The sequence below is a fragment of the Rhopalosiphum padi genome, chromosome 1, assembly GCF_020882245.1.
Source record: "Rhopalosiphum padi isolate XX-2018 chromosome 1, ASM2088224v1, whole genome shotgun sequence".
Lineage (NCBI taxonomy): Eukaryota > Metazoa > Arthropoda > Insecta > Hemiptera > Aphididae > Rhopalosiphum > Rhopalosiphum padi.
In genome coordinates this window covers 79,391,625-79,416,558 of record NC_083597.1, presented here as the reverse complement: position 1 = coordinate 79,416,558, position 24,934 = coordinate 79,391,625, and the positions used below count along the sequence as shown (strand labels likewise).

The 24,934-nt window shown below is 29.3% G+C and overlaps 4 protein-coding genes across 12 annotated transcripts in view; 2 read left to right on the top strand and 2 right to left on the bottom strand.

Moving 5' to 3' along the window:
• Positions 1 to 3,710, top strand: part of LOC132918179 (homeobox protein cut) — a 34,885-nt gene extending 31,175 nt beyond the window's left edge. For all 3 annotated transcript variants that reach the window (XM_060979302.1, XM_060979300.1, XM_060979301.1), the window contains 4 exons: positions 1 to 516; positions 597 to 1,117; positions 1,180 to 1,482; positions 1,589 to 3,710. In XM_060979302.1, the coding sequence (XP_060835285.1) occupies positions 1 to 516; positions 597 to 1,117; positions 1,180 to 1,482; positions 1,589 to 2,386 (2,138 nt within the window). In that variant the 3' untranslated portion in view covers positions 2,387 to 3,710. The remainder of the gene's footprint in view (positions 517 to 596; positions 1,118 to 1,179; positions 1,483 to 1,588) is intronic.
• A 412-nt stretch (positions 3,711 to 4,122) lies between these two features.
• On the bottom strand, positions 4,123 to 6,255 carry LOC132918180 (keratin, type II cytoskeletal 1-like). The gene is made up of 4 exons (XM_060979303.1): positions 6,115 to 6,255; positions 5,254 to 5,629; positions 4,640 to 4,751; positions 4,123 to 4,387 (listed from the first exon to the last, which is right to left on the bottom strand). Exons 1-4 carry the CDS (start codon positions 6,172 to 6,174, stop codon positions 4,252 to 4,254), a joined length of 684 nt encoding a protein of 227 aa, XP_060835286.1. The 5' UTR covers positions 6,175 to 6,255; the 3' UTR covers positions 4,123 to 4,251.
• A 7,141-nt stretch (positions 6,256 to 13,396) lies between these two features.
• On the bottom strand, positions 13,397 to 18,017 carry LOC132917120 (uncharacterized). 2 transcript variants are annotated; one of them, XM_060977698.1, is made up of 3 exons: positions 17,750 to 18,017; positions 17,457 to 17,670; positions 13,397 to 13,781 (listed from the first exon to the last, which is right to left on the bottom strand). In XM_060977698.1, exons 1-3 carry the CDS (start codon positions 17,902 to 17,904, stop codon positions 13,647 to 13,649), a joined length of 504 nt encoding a protein of 167 aa, XP_060833681.1. In that variant the 5' UTR covers positions 17,905 to 18,017; the 3' UTR covers positions 13,397 to 13,646. The 2 variants fall into 2 exon arrangements, with proteins under 2 accessions (XP_060833681.1, XP_060833680.1); XM_060977697.1 differs by lacking the exon at positions 13,397 to 13,781 and having other exon boundaries at positions 16,898 to 17,670.
• Positions 15,247 to 21,596, top strand: LOC132917119 (KICSTOR complex protein ITFG2-like). Of its 6 annotated transcripts, none has more exons than XM_060977692.1 (7): positions 15,247 to 15,455; positions 15,586 to 15,750; positions 19,076 to 19,466; positions 19,529 to 19,788; positions 19,851 to 20,048; positions 20,556 to 20,793; positions 21,037 to 21,596. In XM_060977692.1, the coding sequence occupies exons 2-7, from the start codon at positions 15,695 to 15,697 to the stop codon at positions 21,202 to 21,204; spliced, it is 1,311 nt and encodes a 436-aa protein (XP_060833675.1). In that variant the 5' UTR covers positions 15,247 to 15,455; positions 15,586 to 15,694; the 3' UTR covers positions 21,205 to 21,596. The 6 variants fall into 6 exon arrangements, with proteins under 6 accessions (XP_060833675.1, XP_060833672.1, XP_060833677.1 ...); XM_060977694.1 differs by lacking the exons at positions 15,247 to 15,455; positions 15,586 to 15,750 and adding exons at positions 18,086 to 18,292; positions 18,647 to 18,670; XM_060977689.1 differs by lacking the exon at positions 15,586 to 15,750.
• Positions 21,597 to 24,934: the final 3,338 nt, after the last annotated feature.

Sequence of the window (24,934 nt, the reverse complement as noted above, 5' to 3'; positions counted from 1 at the left end):
GTGGTACATCTTCTGTAGGAAGCTCAGCCAGCTCACCATTAGGTAATAATATTTTACCTCCAGAGGATTTCGGTCAATCGGCTGCAGTCAGTCCACTCCAAAGAATGGCTTCAATTACAAATGCTTTAATTTCTCAGCCCGCTACTCCACATCATCATTCTCCTTCCCAGAGACCTCTGAAAGCTGTATTACCACCAATTACTCAACAACAATTTGACCAATTTAACAATTTGAATACTGAAGAAATTGTGAGGAAAGTCAAAGAGCAACTTAGTCAATTTTCAATCAGTCAGAGATTATTTGGAGAATCTGTATTGGGTCTTTCGCAAGGAAGTGTGTCCGATCTCTTGGCTAGACCAAAACCATGGCATATGTTGACTCAAAAAGGAAGAGAACCTTTTATTCGAATGAAAATGTTCTTGGAGGATGATAAAGCTGTACATAAACTAGTTGCTTCTCAATATAAAATTGCACCAGAGAAGCTTATGCGAACTGGAGGCTATGGCGGATCAAGTCGTAAGTATATTATTATAATTTAGGACTATTTAAATAGATTTTTTTTACCTATTTATTAATATTGTTATTTTTATATGTAGCTATGAATCAAAATTTAGTAAAGTCAACACACACTTTTGGTGGTAAAATGACCCCTTCACCTCTCGATCTCTTAAAAGTTAGTGGAGATGTGGATCGTCAAACACCACATCATCATATACTTACCTCAATGTGCAACACGTCTACAACAATGTCAGAAGACTCTGATATGGCGTCTTCACTGCAATCACCGAGTAACCATCATATTCAACTTCAGTCTCCAGGTGGACATCACCACGCAACTTCATCTACTGCTTCGTCATTAATATCCACGGGTAGTCAACTTGCATCTATGATAGTCACTGAAAATAAACTTAAAGCAAGCCCGATACCAAATAACGGGATTCCGCAAAATCTTATGTTGCAACACGTGGCTGCAGCTTTCCAAAATACGGGTACACGTCACCCACCAGCAGTTGTACCATCAGTTTATGAGATGGCTGCTCTAACGCAAGATCTTGACACACAGACAATTACTACTAAAATCAAAGAAGCACTCCTCGCTAATAATATTGGACAAAAAGTAAATATTAAAAATATAAAATTAATAATTGTACATCTTACTTATTGTATATGTTTTTTAAGATTTTCGGTGAAGCTGTACTGGGACTCTCTCAAGGATCAGTTAGTGAATTGCTATCAAAGCCTAAGCCATGGCATATGCTGAGCATTAAAGGCCGTGAACCATTCATTCGAATGCAACTTTGGCTATCTGATCAACATAATGTGGAAAGATTGCAAGCGATTAAAAGTGAACGGAGGGAGTTGAACAAAAGAAGACGAGGATCTGGCCAACAAGACAATGGAAGTGATACATCTTCGAATGACACTTCAGACTTTTATCACAGTGGCACTAGTAGTCCTCCATCCGCCGCAAAAAAACAACGAGTAAGAATCATATAAATATTATAAGTGTTATTATTCTAACCGTTGTTAAGTGAATAATTTTGAAATTATATATTATGGTCGTTATAAATATATAAATGATTTTCAGGTTCTGTTTTCCGATGAACAAAAAGAAGCATTGAAACTAGCGTTTGCCCTTGATCAATACCCAAGTGTGGGTACAATTGAGTTTCTTGCATCGGAATTAAACTTAGCAACTAGGACAATAACAAACTGGTTCCACAACCATAGAATGAGGATCAAGCAACAATCGCCTCATTCTGATTCACAGCAACAACAATCACAAACTGGTCCTGGATTTGACCCAATTCAATTTAAAATTCTCTTGAGCCATCGACTAGGTTTTGGTGGCCTTCCAATACCGTTTAATGCAGGAAACCCTTATTTACAACATGGCGCCGATCTGTCTTCCTTCATGCCAATGTTTACGTCGTCTTCTTCGGCCACTGTAGATGAGCAAATGTCCGGATTGGATTTGAGTGTGAAACATGAAGTAGACACTGACTTTGATGACGAAGATAGCCGGTCGGAAGAGTCGGAACCTCGAGAAGAAATCCCGGCCGTACCCGTAGTCGGAAGTTCTCGCAGAAAACCAGCTGCTCCACAATGGGTAAACCCGGATTGGTTGCAATCTGAACAGAAGCAACAACAGCAGCAATCCGAAGTAATTATAAATGGCGTTTGCGTAATGCAAGCGGCCGATGGCTGCGCTGAAAGAAGAAGGTCTGAGACCATTCGAGTAGAACCGTCGGATGTCAACGACGAAGACAAGTCTGGTAGATCTACACCATCGGAAGCCAGTTCCTTAAAACAAGAATCAGATGGTGAACACGAACAGGAAGCTATCAGTGTTAAAGAAGAAAAATCGTGGAACAACGAATTTTAGAGATTAGGTCAACGAAATGTTACCACAACCTACGTGAGTAACAGATGACATAGTTAATTTTTTTATAACGTTTTGTATACACCGTTTGTAAATAGTTATACATATAAATATATTATTATAAAAATCATATACTATATTATATATATATATAAATATAAAGAATGTGCAATTTTTTAGACTTAAATACGCATCCCAAAAATTGTTTGATTTGTATCACTTGAGTGGTCCTATATTTTTTGTGATTATATAGTTTCTTTATTACAACTTACTATTTTGTTTAAATTTAATATTAGTGTGAAAAACAAACTTCAACTAAAACAGTTTAAAATAACTAGAAAGACTGTCACATCTTTAAGTACAGTGTCAATAATTTCTTAGTTCCACGATGTAAACAATTTTTTCTAGTCTATCACGGTCTCTAGTCTTGGGAAAGTTTTTCATTTATAAAAAAATACCTTATAATATTATATAATGCAATAATTATAATATTCGAACCGAAAACCATTGGGAACCATTTGAGACCTGTTAAAATAAGACTTATAGTGTTATTCGAAGGGTTAAGAAACCAAACGGATCAACCCGATTTATTTTGTTTAACTAATAGTTCTAGATAATAAGAGACTAATATCTGTAAAAAAAAATCGGGAAAAATTACGTTTTGAAGGTATAAAATGTCAAATAATTTTTATGTTAGAATATACTCTTTGATTCGACGTAACGATTCGGTCTGTTTGGTTTCCAAACCTTTTATTTATTATTATTATTATTATTATTATTATTATTATTAGTGTAAATGAGTACCTATTCTACTATAATTTTGTAATTTTTAAATATATTTATTTGTATAATATCGTGTAGTTTTAACGAAATCGTATATACACTAGATATTAGATAAGTAGGTTTGATAATGTTCTATGATTGTCATTGAGTCATTATCGTTATTGCCGCCGATGCTACTGGTGTTGTATCACCACATGATAATATAGGCGTAAACACCCTGCTAAGATTTTTTTAGTAGGTATACGCCAAAATCGTATTGTTTATATGTGACAAGTCTGCTGGATAACGATGACTCAATGATGGACATAGAACCGTAATGAATGTACTAAGATAAGCCTACCTAATTGCACCAAAAATAATATGTATAAAAAAACCAACTGTTTAGTGTAAATACTCTACATTTTTTTAAATATTCTATTAAGTTTCACTCGCTTATTATTGTTGTACCTTAGGCAGTTGATTTTTTTTTTTTTTTGTGGAATCAAATCAAAAACTTTTTCAAAAATAATAAATATTGTTATTTTTTTCTTCGTTCTGATATTAATTTGTTTGTTCGATATTTTTATTATTATTTTTTTTTAAACTATTCTACTTATAATTATTTTTTATAAGTAAAACTATTTGGTGTTGACTACAATATTATGAACGATATAATTGTTAATTTATTTTCATTGGTTTATAGTTAAGAAAATTTCCACGTGACATCTCACCGTCTGTCCTTTTTTAAGAAAACAATAAATAAATACAATTATTATAATCAATATCTCGTTAGTATTAATCGATAATTACCTAGTAAAATATTATTTATTGATATATACAAACATATTTATTTTGTATATAGATACGAATTGCTCTTACGATTTAAGGATTCATATCATTCGATTGTTCTCGTGAATAGTAATGTGTAAAAATGATTAAAAAAAATTGATTTTATTAAAAATAACAATAAAACGAAATCATTTAAAATTGTTTTTTTTTTATTATTAATATTATTGATGACATTGTGTTTTTAATAATAACAAAAAAAATATCATAATAATAAATATTATACGCAAGTAGGTACACGATAAAATCTGTGGTAAGTCTCACGAGTGTGCGGTGGTTGGCATTCCCATGGCCATCCCCGATCCTAAACCCATCCAAGAAAATAGTAGACAGTTCGGCTGGTAATATACCGGCTGCGGTGGTGGTTGGTAGAAAAACTTGCACCAACCTTGGCACCTGTAAATCGTATTATTAACATTATTACGACCATAACAATCGACATTAGATAATGTCATAACTGTATAATACGTATATGGTATATAAGTATATTATGTAATACGTATATGGTATATAAGTATATTATGTAATATGTATATATATTATATATAATATCAACAATTGCACAGATGCTGGTCTTTAAGGGATCGGAACCGGGACGATACAATCTTATGGGTTATATAGGTAAAACAAAATATTGTACTGACTTACCAGTTAGGGTACATAATGATGGTTTGCGAGGTGAATGTCGTGGTCGTTGGTGACGGCTTTTGTACTGGTGTTGTAGATTTTGGTGGTGGCATGGTCGTCGGAGGGTGTGTGGCTGAAATCGTGAAAACGAAATTTTCATGGATGTGTTTAGAAATAGTCGATGAGAAAATCGAAAGAAGAAAATGTAAAAAATAACAATTCAAAAATAGGATGATGTCACAATACTAAAAATCTTTATAATATATATATTAGAAGAATGATACAAATATTTTAAATGTGTATATATATTTTTATCATTTTACTCGCATGTGTAGCATAATATAATTTAATTTTGAAAATAAACATTAGAAACGAATTAAATATTTAAAATTGAAATACACCGCGTCTGTTAGTATATAACGTATATTTTTTTTTATTGTGAAAATATTTTTCACAAAATTTAATTCCAATTTAAGTTGATAATATTTACTATAAAAATCAGCATACATTTTTTTTTATATTTAATTTTATATAGTTTGCATACTGTTTCGATTGTTCATCAAGCAGGTTTTTGATATACATTTATACAGTACTACTTAGTAGTGTCTTAAATAAAATTATTATAAATCGCTTACTTGGCGCCTGGGTCGTCGGCGTAGCTTTTGTCACCACCTCTTGTACTTGTTGTTGCTGAAATACTTGCAATTGTATTGGTTGGCATATCGTGTCACATCCGAACGGAGGGAAAAACGGGAATGGTAGTTGTATTCCCGACATCCCGTTCATACCAAAAGACATGTTACCCATTCCCATTGCGACACCGCCACTACCTCCACCACTACCGCCGCCACTGCCGCCTCCATGACCGCCTCCGCTACCGCCACTGCCACCACCAGCACCACCACCGCCAGCGCCACTGCCTCCACCAGCACCACTTCCGCCGGCACCACCACCGCCACTGCCGTGACCGTCTGCACCGTGTCCGTCGCCAGACGCTTTATCGTCGCATATCTAAAACAATTACATCCGAATCATCAGTCAACATACTTGCAGTCCAATTTATTTAGACAATATTGTATTGCATTGAGTGTTGAGCATTTATATTATATCATTTATATCAAACGATTTAAAATCGTCAAAAATAAATACATCGTTGCGTTTACCGATTGCTATTTTCTCTTTTCTCTTTAGTCTATAGCATCTCGCATCATCAAACACAAATAATATGAATACAATAAAAACAATAATATGAATAGGAACTAAAGAACCTACGTTTTGATTGATTTTTGTTAACTACCCCGATAATAAAACAACCCGTAGATTAAATATAACATTTAAAAAAAGAAGTACACTACATTTGGGAAAACGCATATTATAGTGTTACACAAATCAAACGTACATTATCTATGACTCGTCCAGATAAAACAAGTGCAGACTATATAATTATGAAACGCAGTTAAAGAAGTATTGTAATAGTAAAAAATGTATGTACTTACAGTTTGACTTATGAATAATGTGGCTACCAGCCATGTGGTGTATGTCACTTTGAAATGCATAGCGATGTAAAATATGATTTAACAACTGTATACGGTGCTGTTGAGTTTTATACTCGGAACGATGCAGTGACATTGAGCGAAATGGAGGTTAGTGTTTTTCCCCAGTTTTCCAGTGTTTTACAAGTCCCACTCCAATGCTATTGTAATAAGGTTTATTGGCTCTTATTGATGCATAATTTGTACAGGACAGCCCTTTAAGGTCAACAATTTTAATTCACTGATTTCAAGGTACGCGCAAACAATGCGAAATCGTGTATTGTTTTAAAATGAACGAAATCTGTTGTTTGTCCATCTAATGTTCTAGAATCAAAAATTCGCGTATTTTTATGGGTGTCTGAAAATTGATTTGGTATATATTTAAACTCGTCAACAATTAACAATAATAGTATAATAATATACAAAGTTATAATTTAATAAGAAAATTGTAACTTGCAGGTCATCATTTCGACGCAAACCTAATATTCATCAATAAGAATATTATATATAATATTATATAGTATACAAGTGAGGTGATTCATCAAGCATATCCATCATTAATCCTTTCTTTAATAATTCAGTTAATAGTTATTCAAAACCTCATTTTCGTAATTTTTATATAATATACTTAGACAATATTCTAGAATACGTAATATTCTTTTGTACCACTTAAGGAGTGTCCAGTTATAATCCAAACTTCTGTTTTTTCAAATAAAAATACCCCTCTCTTTCCCCATTATGTATTAATGATAGTATTGGGATATAATGATTTTAAAACTATAGTTATTAATATTAAACAATTATTGGAGTACCTATTATAAATAACAGATCTAATAATATTCATATATTTTGTATTTAATAAAACCATTTTTAAAATGTTTAAACTATCTGCTGAAAAATTTAAAATAAAAAATGAGTGGTTTTCTTTTGAAAAATAAAAGTATGTTGATACCATATAACGACATAACACCTCTTAAGTTAACAAAAAAATCTCAAGTATTCGAAAATATGATATTAATGTATGTTTAAAAATTCTAAAAATCAGATTTTAAATAACTACATTATTAAAAAGAAAATGGAATGATAATTGTTTATGAATCATTCTGTATAATAATATTATAGTGTTGTATACATTTTTTTAAATATGACAAACTAATTTTGTAAAGTATCTATATGTGTTATTTGACACTTTGACAGCGTTATGTTTGAACAAAAATTGAAGAACAAAAAATCCGACAAAGAAGATGGACTGTCACGACACTCACGAGTTCTATCTATAGAATAGATACGCATCAATGTACAAACATTTAGTTACATACTAGCACAAGTTTACAGATATACAACGTTTGTTAATATGCCTCAAAAGACACCAAATCATCACCTGTGTCATCATTGTATAAAAAATCACGGATGTATGATATAACGTTACAAAGTATAAACATACGTAAATATGTAACAACTAATAAGGAATAATGCTCACTAAATATTATATAATAGTCAACCGCGTGTACACTTTATACATTTAATACAATATATACTTAACATTATATATACGAAACACATCGTGTCAAGTTCATTAATACTGGGCCTATACCGCGCCATCCGTAGTATTCCGTACACTAAGAAACTCCGGATTACTATTATAATACTCGTAAGTCATCCGTACAGTATATTATAATTTATAATATATATACTATTCAATCGAGGCTGAATTTAATAAAAAAATAATTAAGATTGTGTAATCATAAAATATATCAGTAAGAACTTATTATTTGATCTAAATGTTCTAAAGCTTCATGGCTATAAATAAATTATGATTCCAAACGTTTTAAAACTCCTTACTGAATTATCTTATCTTTATAAAATAAATTCAACAATCCCGTTACAATTATACATTATCATAATGTATAAAACTTATATCAGTCGGATAGCATGTTTGTACTGTTCGTAGAAACTTCTGAGAAAAAAATATCCAAATAATATTTATAACTTAACTTTTTATGTTTTATAATTATTTACCAGTACGGAATGGTTACCCATTGTTTATTTTTATAACCACACACAGATTATGGTTGAAGATTTTCTGTGAATTAGATTTCCATAATTTTGACAAACTATTTACAATTTTACACATTGTTTATACTATTTTCCTAGGAATTTGGTTTAATATAATTTACTTCAATTGCCTATCATTTTTATTCAATACGTAGTAATAGGTACGTATGTGACCAATAATTAGATACCTAATGTATGTGTAATAAATAATAATTATTTAACATTTAACACGTTGTTCCACGTTTGGAATTATTATGCTTGATTATTATGAATAATAATACTCAATGTTTGATACAGCCGAAACAAATAATGATGGCCAACGGATTCAATAACCTTGGGAGTTCGTTCTTTTTTTTATCACAATAATAATACACTAACACAAAATGACGTTTTTTGTATTGTTTTCAGATGCGAGTAATGCAGCAAATATCTACAAACACGCGTATTGTCTGTTAAGTATAAATCAAATACGATTCAACAAGTACGCTCAGCCAAATAAAGGTTTTGCATAATATAAGTTAAATAAAAAATATTACAATAAGGATTCGATAATATTATATTGTGTAAGTATACGTGGACAGAATTTTTATCGAGCCAAACCCGGGAACTCAGATGTAACCAATCAACGCATCAACAATAATTAAAACCCAGATGGTGCGAAAGTCTAAAATATTATTACTGATATCCAACTCAGAAACATATCAAATAACTATAAATCATTGAATGATGATTAATTGAAAAACAATATTAATGCTAAAAGCTATAGGAGTAATCTATTTTTCTCTAATCTGTCGTGTTAAATCTAAATGGTATCGACAATTTGTCAGTATTTACAAGTATCCGTGATGATAATTCAATTTTACATAATAAGTAAAGATATTTTATTACATTATGATAACTTCGATCAGATGAATAGTTTTTGATCAATTTGCTGTGAACATATAAATTAACGATCTTGCATATATTTATAGTGGATAGTCAATTATTTCACACGTATTAATTAAGAAATAGTTTTTATCATATATTATTCAATGGCTCTAAAAATTTTAATATGAAACTCAATAGTTCGATAAATGTATAGCAATCTTACAATTAATAAATAATTATTTTGAATATTTTAGCGAAAGTATTAGTAATACGCGTGTATTGTAATTTTACACTTCGAAGTTCGAATTAATTGATCGTGTGCATTTATTATACATAAATTATTTTTACAGTTACAAAATGTATTACTATAGTTTATGTTGCATTTCAAACGTCAATGCGAAATGTAAAATTATCATTATTATTGGATAAACATACTATATATGATCCTATGATTTATTTATAATTGAGTTGTATACTTTAATAATTTGACGAATTCTTACAATTTTCCGTCTTTTTTAAATACAATTTTTATAATTTCATATTTGTGTAGATTTTTAGTATTCTCATAAAATAGTTGTCGAGTTAGTGTCACTGAACGGGGAATTCAATATCCTCTTAATTTGATCAGTTAAGTCATGTAATCTTTTAAACTCGTTACTCATTATATTGATTATGTACAAATTTAAAACATAATTTTTTTAGTAATAATTAAAAAAAATGATGTGACAAGAGATAGGTACTACGTGATATTTTACGATGCATCGTAATTATAACATATAAAGGTATAGTGAAAACAAAGAAAAACACCAAATCACATTATATACACTTACTGAAAGCAATTTTTTAGACTAATCACTACTTTTGTGAATTATTGATTTGGTTTAGTTTGTACTTTCAAAAAATTTTTCTTAAACACTTAACACTAATTGAATAACACAATTTCAATATTACATTTCACATTCTCGCATTTGTTCGTAATATTCAAGTTAAAATAAATTACTGTTATTTCTTTTGTTGTACATTATAATATATTTAGATATAAAAATAATAAACTAAATTAGCTATAAAAATAATTTGTAAAATATTTTGGTATTATTCACGGGGTTGGGGTGTAAGAAAAATTATCTTTTATTCAATTAAACTTGAATAAAAAATTTTGAGAGCCGTTGATATAATGGATAGCACAAATGTATACAAAATGAGTACATTTTATATCCGTTAAAAGTATAATTAAATAGATAAAACTCAGTTATTTATATTTTATACCATATACATATATGTCGGACACTTGGCGATAAGATTTTACGACACAACGTCTCTCCTGTTGAGATTTATATTTAAAACTATATATATATATTGTTATGGCCATACGGGCAATAGTAATAATAATGTAGTACAAAATAGTAAATACACAAAATGACGTACGTTGTATATTATAATGAGACTCGTTTGTGGGTTTTTCACGCTCGACCTCCTTACATATTATACTCAATCATTCTCGATTTATATATATTATGTATGTACGCACATATATATTTATATTTATATATATATATATATATATATATATATATACGAGACCGTCATTATCTCTACCGTTACCCCGTAAACAGTAAATCGTGAAAATCATCTGCGTGCATTATATTATGTTAAACCGACAGCGACGAGCGGCTGTATAATATTATATACGGTGCATCTCATAACTTCTGGCTTGATTGTATCATGTGGGAAAATCGATTTGTATAACTGTTTTAAACGGTTAATCGCGTATTGTAGGTATAGTATATAGCTTTTGAAGAAAATACCACGCAGAGTAAATTCATATTTCAATTCCCAGCGGTTTGATACGCAATGCTTATACATATATGATATGAATATAGTGAAAGTTAAATTAATTGATTACAATAAAAATGTAATAAATAGAAAATAAACGGATAAAAAAATAAAAATAATTACATAATGATATATAAATGTCGTTTCATTAAACCTCAAATAAATTTAATCTCTCATTATAAATTATTGATTATAATGCAATTATAAAATTCAGTAAAATTATTGAAGATGAATCTTTTTTTTTTAATGCATTTTTATGTAAAATAAATTTTACCTGTATATATATAAATATTTTTTTTTAAATTAAGTACCTACTGAATAATAATAAAAATATATAAAACGCTAAAATAATGTTCTTTATTTACATATAAGGCTAGTATCGATTCATTAATCAAATTCATTAGGTCATCAATCATAATATTGATTATTAATTAGTATAAGATATCATTATTTATTATCCTGTAAACTGTAATAGTATTATAAATGCAATATATATATTATATTGCATAACATATTATTTTTTATTGTATAAATAATAATAATTTATTAGTTATCAACAACCTGTAACGTATATGATATTAATCGACTTAAATAATATCCTTTGTTCAATACTTTTATTGTTGACAATTTAATACCGTGTTTTGTTTGTTGGGCTTATGAATATTCATGTTTTTGAGACGGCATCGTGTATAGGCAATTTAGGGGCATAGACGTATATCTCACAATATTAATTACATAACGTACGTATACTATCATTACAATTTGTCATAAAAAACGAAACGGAAGTTCAATGAAATAACTAATATATAACAGTTATACCAACATGGAAACGACATTTAAAAATAACATAAGTACCAAATGATATGGGTACCATTTTTTCTGCAGAAAACGATGGTCAATAATATCATACAATACATATATGTTCAGCGTTCAGCTATTACGCATATTATAATATATCATATAATTGTATTTGTTATATCTTTATAGATACCACAATAACTATGGACTTATATAATTGTATGATTTGACAAATTATTGCATTCTCAGTTGTAGTAAGCATACATTAGTGTAAAACTTTATATTTTTGTTTTAAATAACATTTGGCTTCTTATGATAAAAGTTCTGTTCTTGTATACTTGTGAAGTATATTATTGTATAGTTTTATAGACCTATTAATATGAAATATGATATCCAAGTTATATGGTTGGATGTAAAGTATTTTTATGTTACAAATATAAAATATTTTAACGTTGTTCGTAATGATTTTAGCATACCAACATTATCCACACTTGCTTCCTATCACTACAACAAATTTCATAATAAGTAATAACTGCTTTAATCACTCAAACCCCTTCATATCTAAACTATCTACTCGCACATTACCTGACAAACCTATCCGTCGTCTCAAACGGAAATGGCCACGTGATATTTTAAATTATACTTAGCATTTAAATTTAAAATCTTTATTATTTTAGTAACTATCCCCTTAAATTCTAATTGGAAGAAGTGTCGATTTTTTTATACAGTTATAAATTCGTAGTTTCAAGATGCGTATTTATTATCAATAAATAATATGATATTATTATTATTAATAATATTTTATTTTTTTTCTTTGTACGAAGACACCCCAATATGACTGCAGTTACAGGCCACAGCATTTGAGCGTTATTTTACCACGTAATATTTTTCAACTTGATAATTTGAATAAAAACCCTCAGTGTGTGTATTTAATTTAATTTTTGAAAGATTCAGAAGTGATCCTGATAAGAATTTTTTAATTTTCTGTATGGACGTTTCTGTATTTTATGTGCTACCACCCTCATACTTGGAAGCCACTTTTAAAAATAGATACAAATATGTGGAAGACTAGCTATTTATCCGACTGAAAAATTAACCCTGACGTTAAGGTTTAAGCATACAAATGTATTTAATAACTTTATTATAAGAATGTAAAGAAAATGTTTAACACATGCATAGACACATATCAGTACATCACACACACTGTCATCACTGTACAATAATGTGTGTGTGTGTGTGTGTGTGTGTGTGTGTGTGTGTGGTTAAAATTCTTAAAATTTGAAGTTAAAATTTTTATAAAATGTGTCGACATAACGACAATTTACTGACTATAAGTATACTTTAGTAAGCAATTTATAAAATCTTAATTTTTAAAGCTGAAATTCTAACAGATTTTCTAAAAGGTATATCTTTTATGAGGGTGGGCTGATAAGTAATATAAAACTAAATATAATTATTATTATTTTTAATTTTTAATTATTGAAACGAATATTTTTTAGACGATTATATTAATCATATGAAATATGAATATTAACTTGTAATTATTAATAATACATTTTTAATTTTTAAACATTAATACATACCTATCATTTTGCATTCAGAATATTGTAGATACCCTGTCGGCCTGATATCTTGTCGGCTCAACATCGTGATCCCGTTTCAATCCATTAAATATCAAATAAGTTTTTACATATAAGTGCCTAATTACCAATTTTATTTGTCGTAGATTACAAGTTACAAGGCCAAACAATTACAATGTATATACTCCGACAACCGCGGTACACGAGAGAAGGAATTGGTTTTTTCATAGTCATACACATACAACATTACATATTGTTTGTTATCCATAGCGTATTTAAACGAAACTGATCATATTAATATATACAGGTAAACACTTTCCGACGTGATCACGATGATTCTACGCGTCGCCTCTCGACAGCCGACTACCTGGCCAACCTGCCACCAACATAGGTTCCAGTATGGCGTGCAAAAATGTCGTGAGGGATGATAGGCAGAAAACCGATTTCTTCGAGCCACGGCACACTGTTTTTTCTTTCGCTAGATAGAACAGGAGGTACCTATGGGCACATAATGAATTATGAACAGAACAATTAAAAATATTATGTACTGATATAGGTTACAAAGTTGATTATCAAAAGTAGTTACCTATAATACCTATTGGTACAGTGTCTAATACGATTGCAGTAATTAAACAGTATTATAATTTATAATATTATATTCACACAATTGTGTGTCTGTGTTAGTGTAATAGTATCTTTTTCAAAGAAATATATAAATACTTATTTATACTTAATTGAGTATTGATCCATTTGAATTTTGTATTTCTCATAATAAGTTGGATAAATTAATCTTTTAAGAAGACGTTCATACCCGCATGTGTTGTCTCTGTCTTACTAATGTACACCATAACAAATTTTTGTTCAGCAGAAAACAATTTGTGATGTTAGCTTTAATATTACAGTAAATTTACCTATTATCAAATTTAAAGGTAAAAATATTATCTAATGACATATGATTTTGTTGATATTATCATTTTAAAGTTGTAATATTTTCCATAGATGTAACTCACTTTAAAATGATAATACGTTTCAATAAAAGCATATGACATTTTCTCATGTCTATGCATTTTCTAAATAATATTCTTACCTTTAAATTTGATAATAGGTAAATTTATTCTAATATTAAAGCTAACATCACGAAATGTATTCTGCTGAACAAAAATTTGTTATGATGTACATTAGTAAGACAGAGATAACATATGCGGGTATGGCGTCCTCTTAATGAGTAATGTATTAGATATTAATAATATAATCTAATAGCATTAAGCATTGATTATATAGAATAGAGTGAATAGACTATTCTATAATCAATACTAATAGGTACGAATAATATAAATTTAAATACAATTTGGTGGCCAATGATAATGTAATGTGTTGTTTATTTTAAGTCAGACGGATATAATATTTTTCTTCTACGAAATCATAGAATATAATATTCTATAAAGAAACTTACTGATGTAAATATTTTTTTTCTATAGATAATATAATTTTTTATTCTTAGACACCGTGCAGAAAGACAACTAGCGCTCTGGGGAGACAACTCACGTACTACTTGGTAGCGACAATTGTACGTGCAATGTTAGGTCTATTTATAAAGTCGTCAACAATCCCCCTAAGGTTTTAGTAATTTTTAATGCAAGTTGGCAAAAATCAAAAAATTAGCAAATATATAATTCACACCTCACACTTACATATAATATATTTAATTTGTAGTAGGTTGTAGGTAGGTACTACCTAAATTTAATAGGCAAATAATTATTTTCGTTAGCAGTATTATTGTATTGACTATAAAATATTCAAAAAAAGTAAAAATTCAAGCTCCTTCAATATTTTAATCACGGGTAATCAGAAATAACAATATTAATTATAATATTGAACAATAATAAACACATGTTATAACTTATAAATAGAACATGAATAAATTAGCTAAAATGGTAATTGTTTTACATTTAATTGAAAAATGGCAGATTTAATTATTAGATGTGGTTTCTAATCTGTGTTGTATAATTTTGAATTTCCTAACAATAAAGGACAAAAGTTAGTTGAAAGTGGACATTATTTAATGTCAAAGAAATAAAACCTAAGCAAACAGAACATGTTGCTTCTAGAATAAATGGTCATTGTATTAAACAAACTTCTGTGTCATCTAACCCATGGCAAGTTACTCTTGAAGTAAGTTAAAATTAATTTTTAAAACACATACTAAATTAAATATTTATAATTAATGGTTATTTCTACACTTAATTATAATAATAATAGTAATATTATTCCCTACAAATTATAGAATTTTTTTATTTATTAGATTGATTCAAATAGAGACAATAGAGTAGTGAATCATACATCATGTGACTGTCCTGCAGGGGCAGGTGAAAAATGTAAACACATATGTGCACTGATATACTATATTAATAATGAACAAAATACTTCAAAAACAGATTTACCACAGCAATGGGGCAAACCATCAAAGGTGGGTGAACTAAAATATAAAAAAGGAACAAAGAACTATTTCCACGTGAGAAACAAAAAATAATTTTAAATGTTGTAGAACCTGTAAGTCATGAAGAACTAATTTCCAAACATAATATTTTAAATATACCATCCTAGCTTTAGTAAACTTTTAAAAGAAGAAAGCCTTACTACAGTTTAAAAGGAGTGTAAACTAATTTTAAATAATATTATTGTCCAAGTGGAAAAAAAGTATTACACATAGTTTAAACATAATAATAATAATAATAAACAAACATTTTTCAACCATAATACTTAACCAAAACAAACAATTTACAAATAATATTTTTTACCTAAAATTTCCACTTAATTTCAAAGAAAATAAATTTTACATAAATAATATTGCTTTATCATCTGAAACTTATTTAAATATCTATAATGAAACCATTGCTCGGTCATTATCGGGTATTTGGAAAGCTTCTAGGCACTTTCGTATTTCAGCAAGTATTAAGGCACATAAAATTAAAACATCCAGGGATTGGACATCTGTTGGCCTCAACAAGCTTGCAGACACTCTTTTAAAAAAAACTAATTTAGGTAAATCTGGTAATATTAATGTCAAGAAATTGAGCCTGCAGCTTTTGATAAATACCAAGAGTTGAATGAAGTGGAGGTACTAAAAGCTGGACTGGTTATTCATTGTAAAACACCATGGGTTTGTGCAATTTCTGATGACCATGTTTTCCAGAATGGAAAAATTAACAAAATTCTTGAGATAAAATATCCTATTTCATATAAAAATAAACAATTAATTGAAAATTATGTGCCTAATTTTAAATACTTACATATTTTAAAAGGTAAAATTGAGTTAAAAAAATCTTCTTTATATTACATTCAAGTCCAACTATTGATGTATTGTTCAGGTTTAAAATTCTGTGATTTATTTATTTATAATAACATTAAACCCATTTTATTAACTATTAATCAAGATTATAAATTTATGAGTTCACTGTTGCCTAAAATTGAATATTTTTATTTTAATTTCTACTTACCAAAATTAGACAAAGGTATTTAAATTGTCAATATTACATAATCATATTATATTTAATAATATTTTTATTTTGAGCGAACTAATTATTTTGTTTTCTTTATATTTTTACACTTGGTAATATTATTCACATATATAAGTATTTATTTATTATTTTAAAAAAATGTGTTACAATAAAACATTTGTTTGATATTCATGTTTATATTATTTTATAGCAATAATAATTATTATATATTGTACGTTTAATAAAATAATATGACAAAGTGTTAAGAGGTGAAAAAATGTATTACAAAACCATAATGTATATTATCTTATGAATTAAAAATGAAAATATATGTAATAATAAAATAAAGCATGAATATATAATATACGTACAAAGATCCAGTCAAATCTTTTAAAGAATTTTAATTTTTTATAGATTCAAAACCATGACATTTTTCACAACTTAAACATGAACTGTAGTGTTCAGAACTAGGACCACAAGACTGATCCTTGACATCTTTTTTCTGCCCAAGAATAAAATTATTTGGTGTAGTTATTGAAGTACTACTACAGTTGTCATTAAAAAAGGAATATTCAAAAGAAAATTCTTTAACATCAGAAACATCTAACATAACTTGTACTCCTACATGATTTACAATATTATTTGATTGACCTTGGTTGGTATATGCGATACATACAACACTAGTAGACTGCGGTACAATTCCACGGTTGCAAAAACGTTTATATCTTGAGTCCTGTTGATTACTGTTAACCACCTGCTTTTTGCATACTGTTGGAAAAATAGAAGGAATATAAGCAAGACTATTCGGATGTCTTATTGGCTTATTTCCAATAAAATGGTCACTACATATTACTGTATTAGCTGTAGGTAGCCATGGTGTTCCATCAATGCTACACACACACAAATTATTAGTATAGAAATTAAAAGTACTAGAATATTAGCACATACTAAGACAAAAACAATACTAACTTCATTCTTTTAATACATTGTACCCACTTTTCTTTAAGTTCTTTTTCATGTGGTCGATTTGGAAAATTAAATAATTTGTGACCAGTTAGGTATGTATTACTACAATTTACAATACAACACATTTTTTTGCCACTTTTCTTCTTATTTTTGTTCATTATTAAAATTAAGTTCAATAAAACAGTAGGAATAAACAAATTTAATCCAATTATTTAAATTGGTCCGTATTAAGTACGAAAACGGAACTGTTGCTGTCAACAGTGTCAACTAGTTTGCAATTTGTACACTAGGTAATGCCGTTTTTCGTTGTCTGCACGGTGTCTATAGTGATGTTATTACTTATTACCTACACTGTTTTTTTTCGCTATATGGACATATTATGATATCATGTAGAATTATTATTATCCGTGATTATGATACTCTGCTTATCTACAACCGTATCTCGAATTTAAAATATGAAACACCATTATGTTTAATTATTTACTGATTTAATACCTTAATATAGTAGATCTTCATATTTCAGAACCCTAAACCCATAATTAAATGGTAAACGCTATTTTATTTTATAAAATAATTTAATATTATATTATATTATAGCTCTATGGACTATAGTGTTGTTTTAGTGTAAATCTTTATCTATGTTCACATTGACTTTAAAATTTTATCATTTTGATCTAAATTCTTGGCAAGTCTAATAACTAATTTATGTTATTTATTAATATATATAATAATATTGTTCTAAAAGTTTTAAGATTTAATCAATTTATTAATGTTTTTATTAATATCTTATGTATTAAGTATACGTTTAACTGTAACTGAAGAACAATGAAATAATGAAATATTGAATGATAAAACATTGTTGATATACATATCAAGAATTTATATTTTACATTATTTTAGATTGGTGGGAAGCGGAATCATAAGGTAAATTACTTAATAACCATAGTGAAGTAGTACATCAAATATTAATCAACATTATAGTGTTTTGTTTGTTTTGTAAGTTTTTATATGTGAAATTGAAATATAAACAATCAATAAGTTTGTTGTTTTAAAATATTACTTCACTTCATTTAAACAATGTTATTGAAATCTATAAAAAATTTACTTTGATTTTGATTTACATTATTTGTTTACAATACTAATTAACTTTGTCATTTGTACTGAAATATATAAAATAAAATTAATCATGGTTATTAAATTACTTAATGTTTAAAATGTTTAAACTAATGTAATAATATTATAATACTATCACTTAATTTATTCTCATGACGTTTTTAATATTTTTTCTTCTAAAACATATCATATAAATAACATTTCTTTTATTTTTAGATTCTGTATAATGGATGAACAAGAAACAAATATTGCAACTTTTGTTGACTTTTTTGATTTTGATTTGCCTGGAAATGTATTCAATACTGCCATTGCACTGGGTGATGTGGACAATGACAATGAAATAGAACTTGTTATTGGCAGTATGGAAGGCGATTTGTACATATTTAAAGGTCATCGGCTGATCCAAAAAATATCTGGATTAGGCATAATTACCGCAATAGCTATTGGAGACTTAATGAATTGTGGCAGTAATGCTTTAATTGTTATATCTGGTGATGGCTGGTGTCATATTTATTTATGTTTAAAGTTTAGTAAATTAGATCCAACTGATGAATGTATTATGAAACTTGAACCTGTACATGATCAGCGAATACCAGCAAACACTAAAGTAAATGCTGAAAATTTACCAAATTAAAATCTTTCCAGTATTATAAATCATAATAATTGTAGGTGATTTTACTAGGTGATATTGATTCTGATGGAATGTTAGAACTAATCGTTGGTTTGACAGACAGAGTGGTACGGTCCTATCGTTGGAGTCAGAGTGCGGCTGCTGGACGACTAGTACCATTACATAAATGGGAATGTGCTAACCAAATTGGATCAATTATATTGATTAAGGATGTTAAAAATAGACCATGTTTACTTGTTTCTCAACCTGGTGTCACTGCAATGCGTTTTTATTGTCCCATAGCATTTCCAGAATTAATGTAAGCTTATTAAAATAATTTATGTTTGTAAATATTTGTATTAATAATTTATGTTATTACAGTGAAAAAACAATTGAATATGAAAACGAAAATGAATTGCCATTAGAACTTCTTAATCCTTCCATATCTTCATTAATGATAGGAGATCTCAAAGTAGATACAAATTGTGAACAAGAACTTTTTGATATAAATGATCATTTATATGGAATTGCTTCTTTAAATGGTTTAATAATGTTGGCAAAAAAAGAGACAATTCTATGGTAAATTTTTTTTTTTCATTAATAGTTAATATGTTTATAATTTATATTCAATGTTGAGTAAATTACTTTTAAAAAGTAACTGAGTTTATGTTACTAGTTAAAAAATTAAAAGGCATCTAGATTAGTTTTTGTTACTAAAATACAATAGCATTACATTACTTTTTTTTTAACACAAAAATAACTAGTTATAATGATGTTACTTTCTATATTTTTATGTAAAACTAAAATAACCTAAAATTACAAAATTTAAAGTAAGTAATTTATACATGTGAATATTTTCTTTAGTTAATATTTATTTTACAGATAAATTTAACTTTTTTTTTTTTTATGCGAATATCCTTATAAATACTATACATATTACATAAAAATTTGACTCGTTATTTAAATAAATAAATAATATAGTTAAGTACCTTAATATTATTTGAAAAAGTAACTACATTAAATAATTACATTACTACCTATAACACTTCTTGTATTTAATGTGTATCCATTATTTCGGTTTTCTAGGAGTAAAAGTATGGATCAAGAATTGTTTGTTTTAAGTAAATTATCAATAGCAGAAGGTGGCCCTGATTATTTAGTAACATGTTCATCAAATGGAGATACCTTGGTTGTGGATCAGAAAAGTCAACATGCGACATTTAAGTTTGGAGAATCTGTTTCTGCTTTTTGTTGTGGAATGTATACAGTAAAACCAAATACAAAATCTATGTCTAGTTTTGTATTTATAACTAATTCACAGAAGGTACATAATTTTTTTTTTGTATTTTCATAATATTTTGTATGTAAGTCTTTAATAGATTGACTAATAATTAATTTTTTTTTAAAACTTTCTATTGCATTATTCAGAATTAAGAATAATTTTATATGTATAAGATTTACATCTTTATAATTTATAAAGATACATTTATAGTTTATACATTTATGTATTAATATACATTAATACAATTACTTCCAAATGTATAAAAAGTTATGTTATTTTTTTTAGGTTTATATTTATTATGGTTTGAAATTACCAAGTACATGTGTCCAGAGCTTATCAAAATGTATTGAAAATGACAATCAGCTTTCAAAATATATGGACAAATATAAAGGACCATTGAAAAAAAAAATTATTAGGGACTGTCTTTATAAATATAATCCTGATAAAATTTAATATTATATAAATATTTTTAATAACATGGTTTTTTTTATTATAAACTATTTACCAAGGTGATATTTTAATTCTTATATTATGTATTTAATTTAAATTAACAATTACTGCAATTTATTTATTTAATATAATTGTTTGAATAAATAAATGTAATAATTATTTAAATTATCAAGTATTAGAGTTCTGGCCTGTCTTGTTTTAGAAATTATATCAAACCAGTTTGCCTGTAGATACTATTAGTTAATTAAATGGACTGGCCTAGTAATACACTAATATAAATCATTAGACTTCTTGCTTAGTATAATCATTTATTGTGATACATAATGACCTCTCTATGTTTTTACTGTTTAAAATACAAATGCCAGTGAAATAAAATAATGTCTAATTATCAGAAATTCCATGTGTATTTATTCAATATATCTATTTAGTATTAATATTTAATACTACTTGTTGTTAGCCATAGCCATGCAGAGTGCAGACACAATACACATTGTACTTTGTACCATTGATAGTACTGGGCAATATATATAAAAATATTTATTTATCAACTTTTATAACATGTTTAGCTTATAGGCTATTTCAACTCAAGAAGAGAGAAAACAATGTTGCATCACCTCTAATTGTTGTGCAAGTATAATATTTAGAATAGTAATAGTCAATAAATATAATGCAATAGGCTATGTCAACATTATAATTCATGACTAAATTATAACTTTTTTCATTCACCTAATAGTTGGTATTTGTTATTATTTTATTAATTATTATTAACATTATTTTAATAATAAAAATAACAACTAAGCAATAATGAACTGTCCTGTATATTTCTGTTCCTGGTTTCAGTATTTTTCATTTTAGTAGGTTTGCTTATTTCATGTCTAATCCAAGGTTTTAAAAGTTAATTCTTTTCATGTTTGTAATTATTTTAAAAATCAAATCATTAGTAATATTTTTTTAATAATAATTAGACCAAAAATAATAATATTACAAAAATATTTTCAATTTTTTTATTTTATGATTTCATTTAACTTGTTTACAATAGCATTTATTTTATTTTAATAATTTGATATTTCAAATTAAAAACTTATTCTTAAAATACTACAAAATGGCTCAAATTGCTCTTATCATTTCATAGTATTGCATGTCACCTACCTAATGATGTTCACATTAAGTAAAGCAATTATGAACATTTTTTATCTGTAAATCTATGTTTTTTATTAAAATTAATAATTAATCTGTTATCTCAAAATAAAAATGTATTAATCTAAAAACAATTATGTGCCATGTAAGTTAGTTACCAATTATAATTTTTAAATACCAATTCAAAATCTGTTTTTATGAATTTAAACTTTATCTTTTAATTGTGGATATGCCATTATTTATTTAACAACACTTTATGCTTCTTATATCACTTTGGCTTCTTATAAGGTATAGTAGCATTCTTCTCAATAGTTTTAATGACTAATTATTAAACCTATTTCGCTGCCTCCTCTTTTTAATCTCTCTTCAATGTGGAATCTTTGAAAATATTTTAACGATTTTTTAAGTCGTTAATTTGTAACAATTGATTTATAATTTATATACTCAAAAATACAAAAAAAAAAAACAATTATTCATGTGCAAATACGATTTTTAATTTATTAATATTTTAATAACAAATAAAGATATATTGATATATATATATATAAAATTATAAATTTTGATCGTAAAAAAATAACTTTCAGAAAACATATTTGTCTCAAGGGTTGACAATATTATACATTTCGATAAGAAAAACATTGTAAATGATTATTGAAACAAACAATTATGTTCAGAAATAAATTTGCCATATGGGAGCTAACAGTAGATATTATAATACATGTTGATAAATAAAACAGTGTACGAAATGGTATAAACAATTTTGATAAATAACAAAGTGAAATGAATGAGATGAAAAATTATTTGCGGAAAAAAATTGCCATACGGGCTAACAGTTTGTATAATAATATATTTTATAAATGCAGAAAAAAAATAAAAAAAAAAATGAAAATTTGAACAAGAATAACAATAAAACAAAAAATATAACAAAAAGAAAAAAAACATCGACACGAAATTAGGTGAGGGGGGATACGAGATGGCGATTCGGTGCCAAAATGCAATGTGTTACAGGCCACTGGTCACCTCCGCAACGTTTTGCGACCTGACCCACGAACAGATGAGTGTCACGAGATCGTTTTGCTCGGGCGCACGATAGGTACGACGACCACTAGACGGCAAGACGAGGCCCGACAGCTTCGGTCGCGGGAGCGATGGTTGACGGCGAGCGGCTAGTGCGCGATGGCATGCGCGCGTCAGACGGCGGTGCAGACGACGACTCTTGGACGAGCGACGGAGACCAAAACGGCACAAGGCGAGCAAAGATTTGAGCCTGCGGAATCGCCGGCCACCGCCCGATGGACGCGACCCGGCCGGCTGCGGTTCGCCTCGAGACGAAAAAGAGAGTCGAAGGACCGCGATGCTGATATGCTCTTCCGCTCGCCACTGGCGTGTCCCGTAGTCGGCCGCGTCCGTCATCCGCCGGAGTCGCGCGCCGTCGGACCCTGTGAAACGCACGACGCACAGTTTCCACGGATCCGGCGCCGCTGACGTCCGTGTTCCTAGCTCAAAACAATAAATTGTCACTCACTTCATACCAAAAAGTCTCCGCCGCCTCCGTCGTAACGAGTCGTCGCCTGCGCCGCCGTCGGACGCGTATGTTTTGGTACCCCCGGGGCGGGATCGTTTTGCCCACGTCGGTACCGCTAGTCGTTCGTCGTCGTCAACGTCCACCATCGTTCCGCACACGAACCGAAAGCCGAAAGGTGCCGGGCGCCCGCCAAACCGTCGTAGTGATCGACCGCGTCGGCAACATACCGCCGCGCACCGTCCGTGCTCTGTCTCGTATCTACCCTTCCCCCCTTACCTAATTTTGTCACCGTCGTCCTGCCGACGTCTTCGGTGATGGGAGAAGAAGGGTGGTCTACACATCGCAACCACGAACAAACAAACGCAAAGCGGCCAAAGCGCGTTTGGATTGCTTCCACGCAGTAGCCAGGCGGTTCCTGCATGGTTTGGCTGCGGCTGCTGCAACACCCACTTCTTCCTCACCCACGACCGGACCATCTCCTGCAACAGCTCCTGTTCCCCTCCTTGGACAGACGGCATTGCGATGTCTTCGCCGCTCTCCAGGACGACCACGTCAATCATCGCTTTTTCCACCGCCGCCGTTGTGGGAGACTCGTCCCCGGCAATGATATCAGGATCCTGCATTCCTGCGTGATGGTAATCGTGGCTACGATGTCGTCTTCTATCACAGTCAACAGATCCGGCGCGACGGTGCAAACGATACTTGACTCCTGCGTGATTGTAACGGTGGTTGTCGTGACTTCGTCTGTAGACAATTGGTTCAGCGCAACGTTAATCATGCCCAGTACAAAAACTTCATGTACGAATTGTTCGAAATTCAATGTTTCTTCTTGTCCAGTGGTGTAATTGAGAATGTTTCATGGGGGGATCAAAATAAATTTGTATAAGTAAAATATAAGTTTGTATAATAGTGTAATAATTTATAAGTTTGTATTTGAATTATTTGTAGGTATAAATACAGCTCATGGGGCGGGATCTATCCCCCATTTCCCCCCCCCCGTAATTACGCCCCTGTTCTTGTCCGACACCGGCGCTTTCCGTTGTTATGAGCATCCCAAACACTGTGTCCTCA

Bases quoted from the DNA above. Each gene is read 5' to 3' on its own strand.
- LOC132918180 (XM_060979303.1), bottom strand. From the start codon at position 6,174: ATGCATTTCAAAGTGACATACACCACATGGCTGGTAGCCACATTATTC. The intron at 5,630-6,114 runs GTAAGTACATAC...TAATTGTTTTAG, and splicing joins CATTATTCATAAGTCAAACT to ATATGCGACGATAAAGCGTC. The intron at 4,752-5,253 runs GTAAGCGATTTA...TCACGATTTCAG, and splicing joins GCCGACGACCCAGGCGCCAA to CCACACACCCTCCGACGACC.
- LOC132917119 (XM_060977689.1), top strand. From the start codon at position 15,397: ATGGTCATTGTATTAAACAAACTTCTGTGTCATCTAACCCATGGCAAG. The intron at 15,456-19,075 runs GTAAGTTAAAAT...TTTTATTTTTAG, and splicing joins CATGGCAAGTTACTCTTGAA to ATTCTGTATAATGGATGAAC. The intron at 20,794-21,036 runs GTACATAATTTT...TATTTTTTTTAG, and splicing joins TTATAACTAATTCACAGAAG to GTTTATATTTATTATGGTTT.
- LOC132917120 (XM_060977697.1), bottom strand. From the start codon at position 17,904: ATGAACAAAAATAAGAAGAAAAGTGGCAAAAAAATGTGTTGTATTGTA. The intron at 17,671-17,749 runs GTTAGTATTGTT...GTGTGTGTGTAG, and splicing joins CAATGTATTAAAAGAATGAA to CATTGATGGAACACCATGGC.